Below are 12,909 nucleotides of genomic sequence, written 5' to 3'. Positions count from 1 at the left end.
GACAAAATAAAAAGTTACTGGTGGTAACAGTTAATTTTAAATCTTATTGCTGGCCGTAGACACAGTTTAGAATACTTCCAGAGCTGTCATGTGAACTTAGTGCTCTTACTCTTTGCCATATTTATTCCCAGGATAACAAAATATATGTTGGTCTCTGAAGCTGTGAACTGTTACTTATTTACTCTGTCGCCCATCTGGTATAGCTTGACTTTACATTTTTTTTGTGGAATTTGCGAGTAGCTTGATGTTTTTGACATCTGCATGACAGCTTCCTTGTATGTGAGAGGTGCAGTGTGCTGCATCAGCCCAGCTGCGTATATTTGTGCATCAAGCTGAGGAGCAGCACTTAGCCATAACTGACAATCAAATGCGAGCAAGTACTAAGACGCAAGAGTGCATTTTTATGTTATGTGCTTTGGTATGGGTTGGGTATTTGACATAGGCAGGGATGTGTGTCATATTTCCTAGGTTTCGCTGGCTTCCATGCTTTTTTTTGTGTTCATAAGCTATACAGAATGATGGAAGCTATGGAGCTATAACATGCAGAATGAAAGTATATATTTTTTCCCTTTAAAAGAATTTTATTATAGGTTTTAACTGCATTCCTACTGAAACCTCCATCATTTGGGATTTTCCATAAGTGAAAAAGAAAGCAGCAATTGCTGACTTGTTCTGCCAGGCAGCGCACTGTAACACAGACTGGTATGATACAACTTTACAATTTCAGTTTCCCCACACACTGTGTCTTTTTGGAAGTGCAAAGCCGAAGGTAGAGGCTAGCCCCTTTCACAAAGAGGGTGAATTAGAGCATAAGTCAACCCTGACTCAATTCTGCAACTCTGGGCAATCAGCTTAAGTGAGACATTGGCAGAAACCTGGGAAAATGTTACTGTCATGCGAGGAGTTGTGTATGGCCGTGAGGAGGCCTAATAGGGATAGAAATCTTTAAAAAATAGCAGCTAATTTGTTTGGTTCAAAGTCCACTAATCCATTGTAGTCCAGTTTTGTTTGTTCTCAGCACCAGTAATTGGTGCTGCTGTTGGTAGAAACCATTGATTCCACGACTGTGCTGTCTGACTAAGTCACTCAAGTTTCTCATTCGGTGCTAAAGAGACAGTTTGACACTATAACCATGAGGACTGGTCCTGTGGAAGCACTGGCCTCCGTGGTTATCACAGTTGTGCAGAGTGAATGTGATTTACACAAACCAATTTCATAAGTATGACTGTATAAGTGAGACAGTCACAAATGTACTTTTTGGTGAGAGATAAGGATGTTACTGATAGTGTTGCCACTAACATTTGAATCCATTTACTGCAGTATTTTACTGATGGAATTCCATAAAAAGAAATTGTAAAAATTGCTAATCTGTTAGTGACTTATACAGTCAGCATTTTATTCAGCACATTTGTGAGGCATTAACTTCAGCATATCCTAGATCTGCTCTAGTTACTGTGACACTTTGATCTCTGAGGGTTTGGAATCTTCCACTGGGGATGAATCAGAGAATGGCTTGAGTGACGGTTGTTTCTGTCACGGAAAAAGCTTTTTTATGTCTGCTTACTACATGTGTAAACATTCATCAGTTAGTTGGCAAGCCAAAGTTATACTACATTTATTTCCTTGTATTCCCTCAAAAAAAGACTAGTAGACAATGGGAAGCCAGGGAACAAATGATCTGGGAATGGCTATATGAAACATAGAACTCATTAATCTAGTTAATTAACCTCTGTGACTTAATAAGTTTTGATAAATAGAGAACTGGAGAAATTCCTGACAGGAACTTCCAATCTTCAAAGATGTCATCACTATTCAACAACAAAGGATAATAGTGAAGGCCTATTTTTTTTTGCCTCCCCATTCACACCTATATTCTTTTATCATCCAGCTTTACCTCTCTGACACTGCCACTGATTCCATGATTGCGCTGTCTGACTGCCTATCCAAAATCAAGCTGCGGATAAGCCAGAACTTCTTTCAACTGAACCATTCTGTTTGATTTTCTCCAGAAGCTCCACAACCATCCTTGATTCCATCCACTGCCCCAGCTGCTCATTTAGGCTAATCCCAGCAGTGCACAATCTCAACCTCTTGCCTGTTCAACCCTGAGCTGAACTTCAAACCCTACATCCAATCTATCACCAAAACCACTTACTTCTCTCCGTCCCTGCCTTACCCCCACCGCCAATGTAAACAGAATCCAAACCTTCATAATCTCCAGGCTTGATTTTTTTTCTAATGCTCTTCTCACTGGCCTCCTGAGCTTCGCCCTGCTAAAGCTCCAACTCATTCGCAACTCTGTCACCTGTATCCTAACTCATACTAAGTCCCACTCATCCATTGCCCTATCTTGCCCACTTCCACAAACGTCTTAAAATCTTATTGTACAAATTCCTCCTTGGCCTTGCTCCACTTTCCCCTGCTACTTCCTGCAGTTTGAAATATTAGCTGCACCCTCCATTATTCTGATTTTGAACTGCTGTGTCAGCTTGGCTTAGCGGTAGTACTCTTGTCTCTGAGTCAGAGGGTTGCGGGTTTAAGTTCCATTCCAGGATCGGAGCACATAATCTAGGCTGTCACTCCAGTGGTGTACTAAGGGAAGTGCTGCATTGTCAGAGGTGCTGTCTTTGGATTTATAACCCAGGTACTTTCCAACTGTTTAGATGGATGTAAAAGATGTTATGGCACTTGTTCAGAGAAGATCAGGGAGTTCTCCTGGTGTCCGTGACAACATTCATCCCTCAACCAACACCACCAACACAGATTAACTGGTCATCCAACTCATTGCTATTTGAGGGACCTTGCTGTGCACAAATTGGCTGCTGTGTTTGCCTAACTTCAACGTCTACATTTCAGATAAAGTTATTAATTGGTTGTGAAATGCTTTGGGACATCTGAGGACTTTGAAGGTGCTATCCGTCCTCCTTCTCCTCCATTATTGACCTCATTACATCCTTGGTCCAAACATGGACAAAAGAGCTGAATTCCAGAGGTGAGGTGAGAGTGACTGTCCTTGTCATCAAGGCAGCATTTGACCGAGTGTGGCACCAAGGAACCCTAGTAAAATTGAAGTCAATGGGAATCAGGGGGAAAACTCTCCAGTGGCTGGAGTCATACCTGGCACAAAGGAAGATGGTAGTGGTTGTTGGAGGCCAATCCTCTCAGCCCCAGGGCATTGCTGCAGGAGTTTCTCAGGGCAGTGTCCAAGGCCCAACCATCTTCAGCTGCTTCATCAATGACCTTCCATCATAAGATCAGAAGTGGGGATGTTCGCTGATGATTGCACAGTGTTCAGTTCCATTCGCAACCCCTCAGATAATGAAGCAGTCCGTGCCCACATGCAGCAAGACCTGGACAACATCCAGGCTTCGGCTGATAAGTGGCAAGTAACATTTGCGCCTGACAAGTGCCAGGCAATGACCATCTCCAACAAGAGAGAATCTAACCACCTCCCCTTGACATTCAACGGCATTACCATTGCTGAATCCCCCACCATCAACATCCTGGGGGTCACCATTGACCAGAAACTTAACTGGACCAGCCACATAAATACTGTGGCTATAAGAGCAGTTCAGAGGCTGGGTATTCTGTGGTGAGTGACTCACCTCCTGACTCTCCAAAGCCTTTCCACCATTTACAAGTCAGGAATGTGATGGAATACTCTCCACTTGCCTGGATGAGTGCAGCTCCAACAACACTCAAGAAGCTCGACATCATCCAGGACAAAGCAGCCCGCTTGATTGGCACCCCATTCACCAACCTAAACATTCACTCCCTTCACCACCGGCGCACCGTGGCTACAGTGTATACCATGTACAGGATGCACTGCTGCAACTCGCCAAGGCTTCTTCGACAGCACCTCCCAAACCCGCGACCTCTACCACCTAGGACAAGATGTGGAGATGCCGGTGATGGACTGGGGTTGACAATTGTAAACAATTTTACAACACCAAGTTATAGTCCAGCAATTTTATTTTAAATTCACAAGCTTTCGGAGGCTTCCTCCTTCCTCAGGTGAACGAAATGAGGACAAGGGCAGCAGGCACATGAGAACACCACCACCTGCATGTTCCCCTCCAAGTCACACACCATCCCGACTTGGAAATATATCGCCGTTCCTTCATTGTCACTGGATCAAAATCCTGGAACTCCCTTCCTAACAGCACTGTGGGAGGACCTTCACCACACGGACTGCAGCAGTTCAAGAAGGCGGCTCACCACCACCTTCTCAAGGGCAATTAGGGATGGGCAGTAAATGCTGGCCTTGCCAGCGACGCTCATATCCCATGAACGAATAAAGAAAAAAATATCTTCTGTATTATTGTCTCTACCCAAACCACTTAATCGCTGAAGAAAAGGTGGTCTCCCTCCAAGAAAACACATCAAAACTGTAAAACTTTATTTGATGTCGCATTCTATATCAGTGGTGGAGCTAGGTTTGGCCGGCTGGGGGGGCTGTGGGTGAAACTCAAGATTTGTCTGACTTGGCAGGAAGGGATTGAGTTGGGAATGCCAGTTTACCTAGTCTGAAGGCCAAGCTGAGACTGGCACAGACTTGCAGGTCGAACCTGGAGGCCTAGGATGGATGACAGGGGTTCCTGGGAGCACAATGGAGCTGCATTGGCCGACCTTAAAATTTACTGTTGTTAAAAGCAGTAGACATTCACAATTGGGAAGGTAAAACTGCGTATTTTTTTATATCAGTTCTTAATTGTACATGAAGTTGGAAGTTTAATAAACCAAAGGATATCCCATCTGTTGTCGGAATAAGAAAGATGATTTCAAATGTTTGGGCTGGCTGGGCCGGTTAAAAAATAGCAAGGTAGCAACAATAGAGTTGATGGAGTTTATACTTGACTTTAGGAATGCTTGGTGCTAACATTGAGCGCATAAAAAATATTCCATTTCCCCAATATATTTTTCATCTTGATGAGCACAAAAATTTACACAAATAGGTAATTAAAAGAATCACAATACTATTAACCAATCTGGTTAATCAGAACATATCCATAAAGAAAGAAATTCCTTCTAATCTCAAGTTTTGTTAGTTATATACTTTGAACCTCTGATTCTGTGCTCACATTGCAATTTAAATAATTTGCTGTCATTTACATTATCTATTTCTCTCAGCATTCTAAATACCTGGATCATGACATCAGAGGACCCCGATTTACATGTACTCATGAGGCTCCCTCTTGAGTCAGGCAGGTGTCTAACCACAGTTGACTTTTTTCGTCCAATAAAATGATTTCAGTTCTAGGATTCTTTTCTTAAAAGTTGGATTTTTACATCCCAGCATCATTCTTGTTACTATCGTCTGAACTTTCTTCACAACATTTAAGGGAGAATTTTAACTCCAGGACAGAAAGCCGGCGGGTCATGTGTGATGCCCAATCGGAATCTGCAGTGGGAGGCCTGGCCCATTTTAACAACTGGGCCTCATTAACATTCTGGCAGGCAGCTAGCTGGTGGAAACAGTTATTCAGAGGCAGCTTGCAGCCTGCAAAGATCGTGTGGCCTGAAGGTCACCAGGCCAGCAGTTAGGTAAGTCACCAGGTGGGGAATGGAAAGGTTTTGCTGGATGGAAGGAGGCGGTGGGGGGGAGCCCAAGGCGGCAGTGGCACAAACTTTCTTTGTGGGACCCAGAGGAGCACTCCTGCTTCCCCTGGCCTCACAAAATAAGTTTTAAACTTACCTGACTGGGTCTCGGTTGGGTGGCAGTTAAAATTGCATCAGGGTACTAATAACATCAGAGGACCCCGATTTACATATACTTCTGACGCTCCCGCTTAAGTCAGGTGGGCGTCTAACCACCCAAGAAAACAGTGGCATTAAAATAGCCATGGGACGGTAAATGAGCGGTAAGTGTACTGCTTGGATATTCACTCCCGTTAAGGTGGAAGTTAATATTCCCTCTTCAGTCTTTTGAAGATAGGAAGCCCATAACACAGTAGCACAGATATGGCGTAGCTGGAAACTCTAGCCATACTGATGTAGAGAGCTGTCCCAGTGCCTCACTGAGTAATTGCACCTCTTGGTGTAGTACTGAGCCACACAGAATAGGAAGATCTCAGGTTTTATTTCTGATCGGTGCTGAGTTAACTAATCTCAGCAAGGTAGCCTTGATGAGGATGCTACAATTAGTTTTGGTATCTCTGGGCTAAGGACAAAAATAAATCATCCACTGCTCCCACTCCTGATTGCTATCCAGTGACTCCAGCACTGCAAATGACGTTGGATGAGGGCAGAATTGTTTTTGGGTATGGTGGCCTATATGCTTCACTGTCTAGGTTCACACTTGGAGAATGACCATAGAACCATAGAAAAGATACAGCACAGAAGGGGGCCATTTGGCACGTCGTGTCCGCGCTGGCTTGAAGAACAACCAAGTGCCCATTCTAATCACACCTTCCATCACCCGGTCCATAGCCCTGCAGCTTACAGCACTTTAGATGCAGGTCCAGGTACTTTTTTTAAAAAGTTGAGGGTCCCTGCCTCTACCACCAATTCGGGCAGCGAATTCCATACACCCACCACCCTCTGGGTAAAAAAGTTTTACCTTATGTCCCCTCTAATCCTTCCGCCAATCAGCTTAAATCGATGTCCTCTCGTTCTTGAACTCTCTGCTAGGGGAAACAGGTACTTCCTGTCTACTCTATCTGGGCCCCTCATAATTTTGTACACCTCAATCAAGTCTCTCCTCAGCCTCCTCTGCTCCAAGGAAAACAACCCCAGCCTATCCAATCTCTCCTTGTAGCTGCAATTTTCAAGCCCTGGCAACATTCTTGTAAATCTTCTCTGCACTCTCTCCAGAGCAATTACGTCCTTCCTGTAATGTGGTGACCAGAACTGCGCACAATACTCCAGCTGTGGCCTTACCAGCATTTTATACAGTTCCATCATTACATCCTTGCTTTTGTATTCTATACCTCGGCTAATAACGGAGAGCATTCCATATGCCTTCTTCCACAACCTCATCTACCTGTACTGCCACCTTCAGGGACCTGTGCACATGCACTCCAAGGTCTCTCACTTCCTCCACCCCTCGCAATATATTCCTGTTTACTGCGTATTCCCTTTTACTGTTTGCCTTCCCTAAGTGCATTACCTCACACTTCTCCGGGTTGAACTCCATTTGCCACTTTTCCGCACACTCCACCAACCCATTGATATCTTCTTGGAGTCTACAGCTATCCTCTTCACTATCAACTACACGGTCAATTTTTGTGTCGTCTGCAAATTTGCCAATCATGCCCCCTACATTCAAGTCCAAATCATTAATATACACCACAAACAGCAAGGGACCCAACACTGAGCCCTGTGGCACACCACTGGAAACGGATTTCCATTCGCAAAGACATCCATCGACTTTTACCCTTTGTTTCCTGTTACTGAGCCAATTTTGGATCCAATTCGCCACATTTCCCTTGGGCCATTGACCACTTGGCAAAAGTACTGCGGAACTAACAGCCACCATGGAATTATACCAAGAATGAGTCACAGCCTTCAGGAGAGGAGGGGCAAGAAAAAAATCAACTAGGAATGAGCAGGGGAAACATTAGCACATGTATGGACAATTTAAAATTGAGCCTAATAGTCAATAATGTTACTGGCCACACACACACATTATTTGATTTTTGTTCCTCTTTAAAATGTCTAATGCAGAAAGAAAGAAAGAAAGAAAGAACAAACTTGCATTTATATGGTGCTTTTCAGGACCTCATGACGTCCCAAAGCACTTTACAACCAAGGAAGTACTTTTGAGGTGTAGTCACTATTGTAGTAGGAAACGCAGCAGCCAATTTGTGCAGAGCAAAGGAAATAAATAACCAGGTCATCTATTTTTTTTGGTGCTGGTTGAGGGTTAAATGTTGGTCACCATGAGAACAGCCCTGTTCTTCTTTGAATAGTGCTTTGGAATCTTTTATGTACTTCTGAGAGGGCAGACGGGGCTTCGGTTCAACATCTCATCCGAAAGACGACACCTCCAACAGTGCAGCACTCCATAAGTACTGCACTTCAGCGTCAGCCTAGTTTATGCGCGCAAGTCTATGGAGTGGGACTTGAACCGACAACCATCTGTCTCAGAGTCGAGAGTGATACCACTGAACTACGGCTGACACCCCTTTAGGCATTCTTCTAAATATCAAAATGTGTCCTTTCTCATTTGTATTAAATGAAAAGTATAGTGGAATACAATAAGCCAAAACATTATGGCACGCTAGACATTTAATTCAGATTTTATGAGCGATGAGGATTTTACAGTATATTCAAAACAATAGGAATGTACTATAGTAAAAACCTTCTTTGAAATGGCAGCCAACCTCAGTTTTATAAGAATGATAAAAGTATGGGATAGTAGCATATTTTAAAGTTTTGGTGGGCTGTACTCGTTTATCATTAGAAATCAAACATTAGAAAACAGCCAAAACAGAATATATATTTTATTTCAAATACTTGGCTGCTATTCTCAAAGTTGTGTTCAAAATGTGTGCGACTAAGATTGCCAACATAGTCTATTTGCTTCTGCCATAGAATAGCCGTTTTAACAAAAACAAAGTAGTTCAATGAGGAGTTAAAATATCACCAATAAAAGTCAGCAAAGAATATAATGTAGTCATTATAGAACTTTTTATTTGCAAATTGGGTGATAAGCTCTGAATCCTGAAGAATAAAAGCTGATTTGAATTACATTATTGAATTGTTTTTGGCTGTAATCTGCAGTATCAGTGTGCCATAGAAAAATTCTGTTCCAAATGACAACTATTTTCATTTTTATTGATGCACATTTATACTTTAGAAATAAATATCACAAAAGTATACTGCACACTCCATAGTCATGGAGTAATTGTTACGCTTGTCTTCAGTATCCACTTGTCTTTTTGAGACATTTACATAGTCCAATGTAATTCTGAAGGATATTTGTTATGTAAGTAATACTGCAAATAAGACACTTTATTGAATTGGTTGATGATAACTGACTGGAACATAATTCTGTAGAAGGTATGCTTCAAGGTGTTTAAATTTACATTTTGACCAAGTAGCCACATCTGGAACCTTGAAGGCCAGGAAACAAATTTATAAGGTCACTAGTCTCATTCAGTCATGTTGGCCTCCATTTGTATAGATCCTGTGGCAAATTTCAGAAATTGGCTAGCCAGGACAACCAAATAGGCCTTGATTTAAGAAGCAGATTAAATTGTCTTCTACTGAGATCATTATGCTGTGTATCTCATTTCTTTCTTTCACAATTTCATCATTTGTAATAAATGTTTTATACTTCCATAGAGTGATGAAATGTTTTTAATCGTGGAAAAATATATCTCTGGTCGTGCAGTAATGTTGGTTTAATCAGAAATGCTGTTGAATTTAAATAATAAAAAAACACTCGATATAATGTAGTAAATGTATAATGCAAAGAATCTAGGAATGAGATCACTTGTAAAACTTAATTTGAAGATCACTAAGGTAAAATGTGGGATCTTTCAAATCAGAATTTACTCATTTCCACTGATAATTTCCCAGATTGTTTTGGGTGGTGAATCGGTAAAAACTGATTATCTCATGAATTTCAGAAAACCACCCTGAGATTTCCTGTTGTTTTCGTTCCAAAAATGAGAAGCGGATCTCCTATTGCACCTGTAATGTCAAGATGCACACACATTGAAGAACCTTGATAATGACTATAGCGATGCTATTAACAAAATGGAAACATTTCATGCAATGATCATAACATTCATAGCACATACTGCAAAATTGAAATTTTAGCATCAACAGTTTAATATTTCATGTTAGACTTTAAAAAATATTTGTGTTTTACGATTTGACGGTGATGCTGTGCTACATTTAGCAGTCAACATTTTGCAGCGCACAGTCCATTCACAATTACTGAATGTGCTGTCCTCCTAACATAGTTTGACAGGATTTTGTGATCATGGAGACTTACATTACTTTTGGAACTGCTTTTGAGGCTCATATAAGTAGGGTCTGTGAACTCTGTAAATATTTTATGGGTTGTCAGTTAGCTTGACTGTGCCTTGTTAGACTCTTTTTTTAAGTGTTAAAAATAAAAACTGATTTTTACTGATTTTCTCCAAAATTACTCTAATTTCCACCCTTGATTTTCTCCTGGTTTTTGATGCTAAAAATAAAAACTGAAAAACTGAAGCTTTTAAATCGGCGATAAAAAGTGACTTTAAAGGCCCTTAGATAAAATATAGTAAATGCATCATTGCATTATGAGAAGAATCTAGAAGTCAAATCACTTGTAAAACTTCATTTTGAAGACACGGGGGGAAAATGTGGCAGTATGAGTAATCAGAAGCTATAGTAATGCACGGTGTACTTGTACTCTTTTTGTTTGAATTTAATTTCTTATATAATGTGCTTTTTTAACAGAGGCAGAAGCTGCTAAAGGAAATTGAAAACCGAAAGCTTCCATATTTAACACCCAAGGATGTTCAATTTGAACAGCTGGTATACCTTTTTTACATACTAATGGATTCTGAAACTGTAAAGGGCATTTAATTACTGCAAATAATTTCATCATTGCCCAATAGCCATTCCCAGACAGAATACGAGTTTGTGACATCAAAAATCATTCCCTTTTTTTAATTAAAGTAAATTTAATATGATCATGAATAAGAATATAAAATATGTACTAAATCTAGAACTTGTAGGTTCTGGTAAGATTTCTGCATTGCATCTATCAATGTAGCAAGATTATAGCCTAATAGTACAAGTGGTAGAGCACCTGCCTCCTAACCACTTGCCTGTGAGTTTATTCTCAGGACGGTTAGTCATTCTGGTGTGCACGGCCCATTGGAAGTGACTTTCATTAGTTATTATCTGGCTGCAAGATGGAGCATCGCACAGTGAGGGGACGCTTTATTTTGGAGTGGAGGAGAGATGAACCCTTGTAGCAAAGGACCCTTGTCTGTTGGCTATCACTTCAGGATTGAATAATCCAAAAAACTATAATTTAAAGAGACTCAAAAGCTAATAGCTTAAAAATAAAATTGTATCACTTTCATGTGTAATAACAGTTTTAGTGGCTGCTGAAGGTAAATGCAGGTAACTAGACCTGAGACCTGCTTTATGATATGTACAGCCGAATACAGCCAGCTGTGCTGCTACTGGGCCTGAGCTTCCAGCGACCTCTGTTTCAAACTAGAAGTAAAGACTGAAGTCTGGATTTACAAAATGAAAGAGGCATTATAAATGGCATGATATGATACCTTACGGGCTCACATTAAGGCTTAATAATATGCCAAAACAGTGGTGCCCCTTGCACAATATAAATGAGCAATTTGTTTTTCACATTAAAAGTGTTGATTTTAGTCAGTACTTTCTATGAACTCTGTACTGCATGGCTTTTTTGCTCACAGCTTATGCTGATAGGTCCACTTTTTGTATCAATGCTGTATTGTATCGGTAGGCATGGGATAAATTACATTTATACAGCTTTTTATTTTGATATTTTCTGTGTTGTAAACCTCTGTTATTACACATGAAAGTGATACATTGCGAAAGGAACTGCTTATCCCCTTCATACTCCTGCTATAAATCTGACAGGTATAGCCTTAGTGAGATATTGCTTCATCCCCACTCATTGAATAAGCTGAGTATTCCATATTTCATACTGTAGATCCTCTTACTGATTTTGATATTTTATTAAGTATATATTAATGTGTATACATAGGCCAAAGCTGGGGCACTAAATCTTTCCTTTTAATTTTGGCATTTATATAAAGAAACATGCAACATACTGAATAGCTTTTAGAAAGTATGTATTAAATATAAAAGTGTTTGAAAAAAAAACTCTTTTCTGCTCTGTTTAGTCAAAGGCCAAATATCCCAAATTATACTTGAGACAAGCCAGCTGTGTACCTCAGGAAATTCATCAAAAAGTCCAACAAGGATTGACAACGCTGAGAGACTATAAGTGTTTTGCGCAAGATCTTGTTCAAATAAAAGGCAAAGATGTGCTCACACCAATGTCTCGACTACTTGTAGGAGACCCAGGCTACACTTATCGATACTTGGACACAAGGCTGTTTGCAATACCTTGGCCGTCCCATGGTTTTGAGGTGAAGTACAGCAGTGATGAAATAGGTAAAGCCTGCCAAGCTATTAAAGATCTTAATGAATACTTACATGTGGAAGCAATGAAGATTTTGTTGGATCATTGTTCAGCTGAGGTTAAAGAAAATGGATTTGTGGAGAAGGCAACAACTTCTACATTTGTTGAGTCTGAAAGTGTGGAAGATGGAACTTATCACAACAAACAAAGCAATGTCAGTGCTGTGTTAAAAGATAGAACATCCTTTAACGTGGCTCTATTGAACTACATGGACCCTCCAAGAATGAAATACCTAAAAGAGGAACCTTATTTTGGAATGGGAAAGATGGCTGTGAGTTGGCATCATGATGAGAACCTGGTGGAAAGGTCAACGGTTGCTGTGTATAGCTACAGCTGTGATGGTATGTATGGAAAGGAGTGGAGAATTACAGGGTTACTACTTGCTGTTTTAATGGTTCCACCCCCTGAAGCTTTCTTCACACCTGCAAACTTGTACACCAATTTAGATTTACTGTTTGCTAATTGTTTTAGAGCGCTGTAGAAATGTTAAATCGACACGTGTGGGCGTACATGTTTCTGTATTTAATGGAATCCATTTTGTTTACATAAGCTGCCCTGTACTTTTTTTTTGCATGCAGTGCTTGTATGTATTGCAATTAACTAACTGGTTGGATGCCAAGAATATAAAATCTGTAACAAAAAAAAATTCATTGCTGAGTCCCTCAGGTGCACATTTCCACTCATAGAAATGCTTTTATTGTCATTGACATCATCGTCTCTATTGGAGTGATTTGTCAAAAATGAACTAGCTGTTGCTGCATGCTGAT

At 40.6% G+C, this 12,909-nt stretch overlaps 1 protein-coding gene across 7 annotated transcripts in view; it reads left to right on the top strand.

The window, feature by feature from the left end:
* Positions 1-12,909, top strand: part of fto (FTO alpha-ketoglutarate dependent dioxygenase) — a 310,743-nt gene that overhangs the window by 54,032 nt on the left and 243,802 nt on the right. For all 7 annotated transcript variants that reach the window (XM_067997874.1, XM_067997876.1, XM_067997875.1 and 4 more), the window contains exons 2-3: positions 10,399-10,476; positions 11,841-12,483. In XM_067997874.1, coding sequence (XP_067853975.1) covers positions 10,399-10,476; positions 11,841-12,483 — 721 coding nt within the window. The remainder of the gene's footprint in view (positions 1-10,398; positions 10,477-11,840; positions 12,484-12,909) is intronic.

This window comes from Heptranchias perlo, chromosome 16 (genome assembly GCF_035084215.1).
Source record: "Heptranchias perlo isolate sHepPer1 chromosome 16, sHepPer1.hap1, whole genome shotgun sequence".
In the NCBI taxonomy this organism is placed as follows: Eukaryota; Metazoa; Chordata; class Chondrichthyes; order Hexanchiformes; family Hexanchidae; genus Heptranchias; species Heptranchias perlo.
This window is presented reverse-complemented; position numbering and strand designations above follow the sequence as displayed.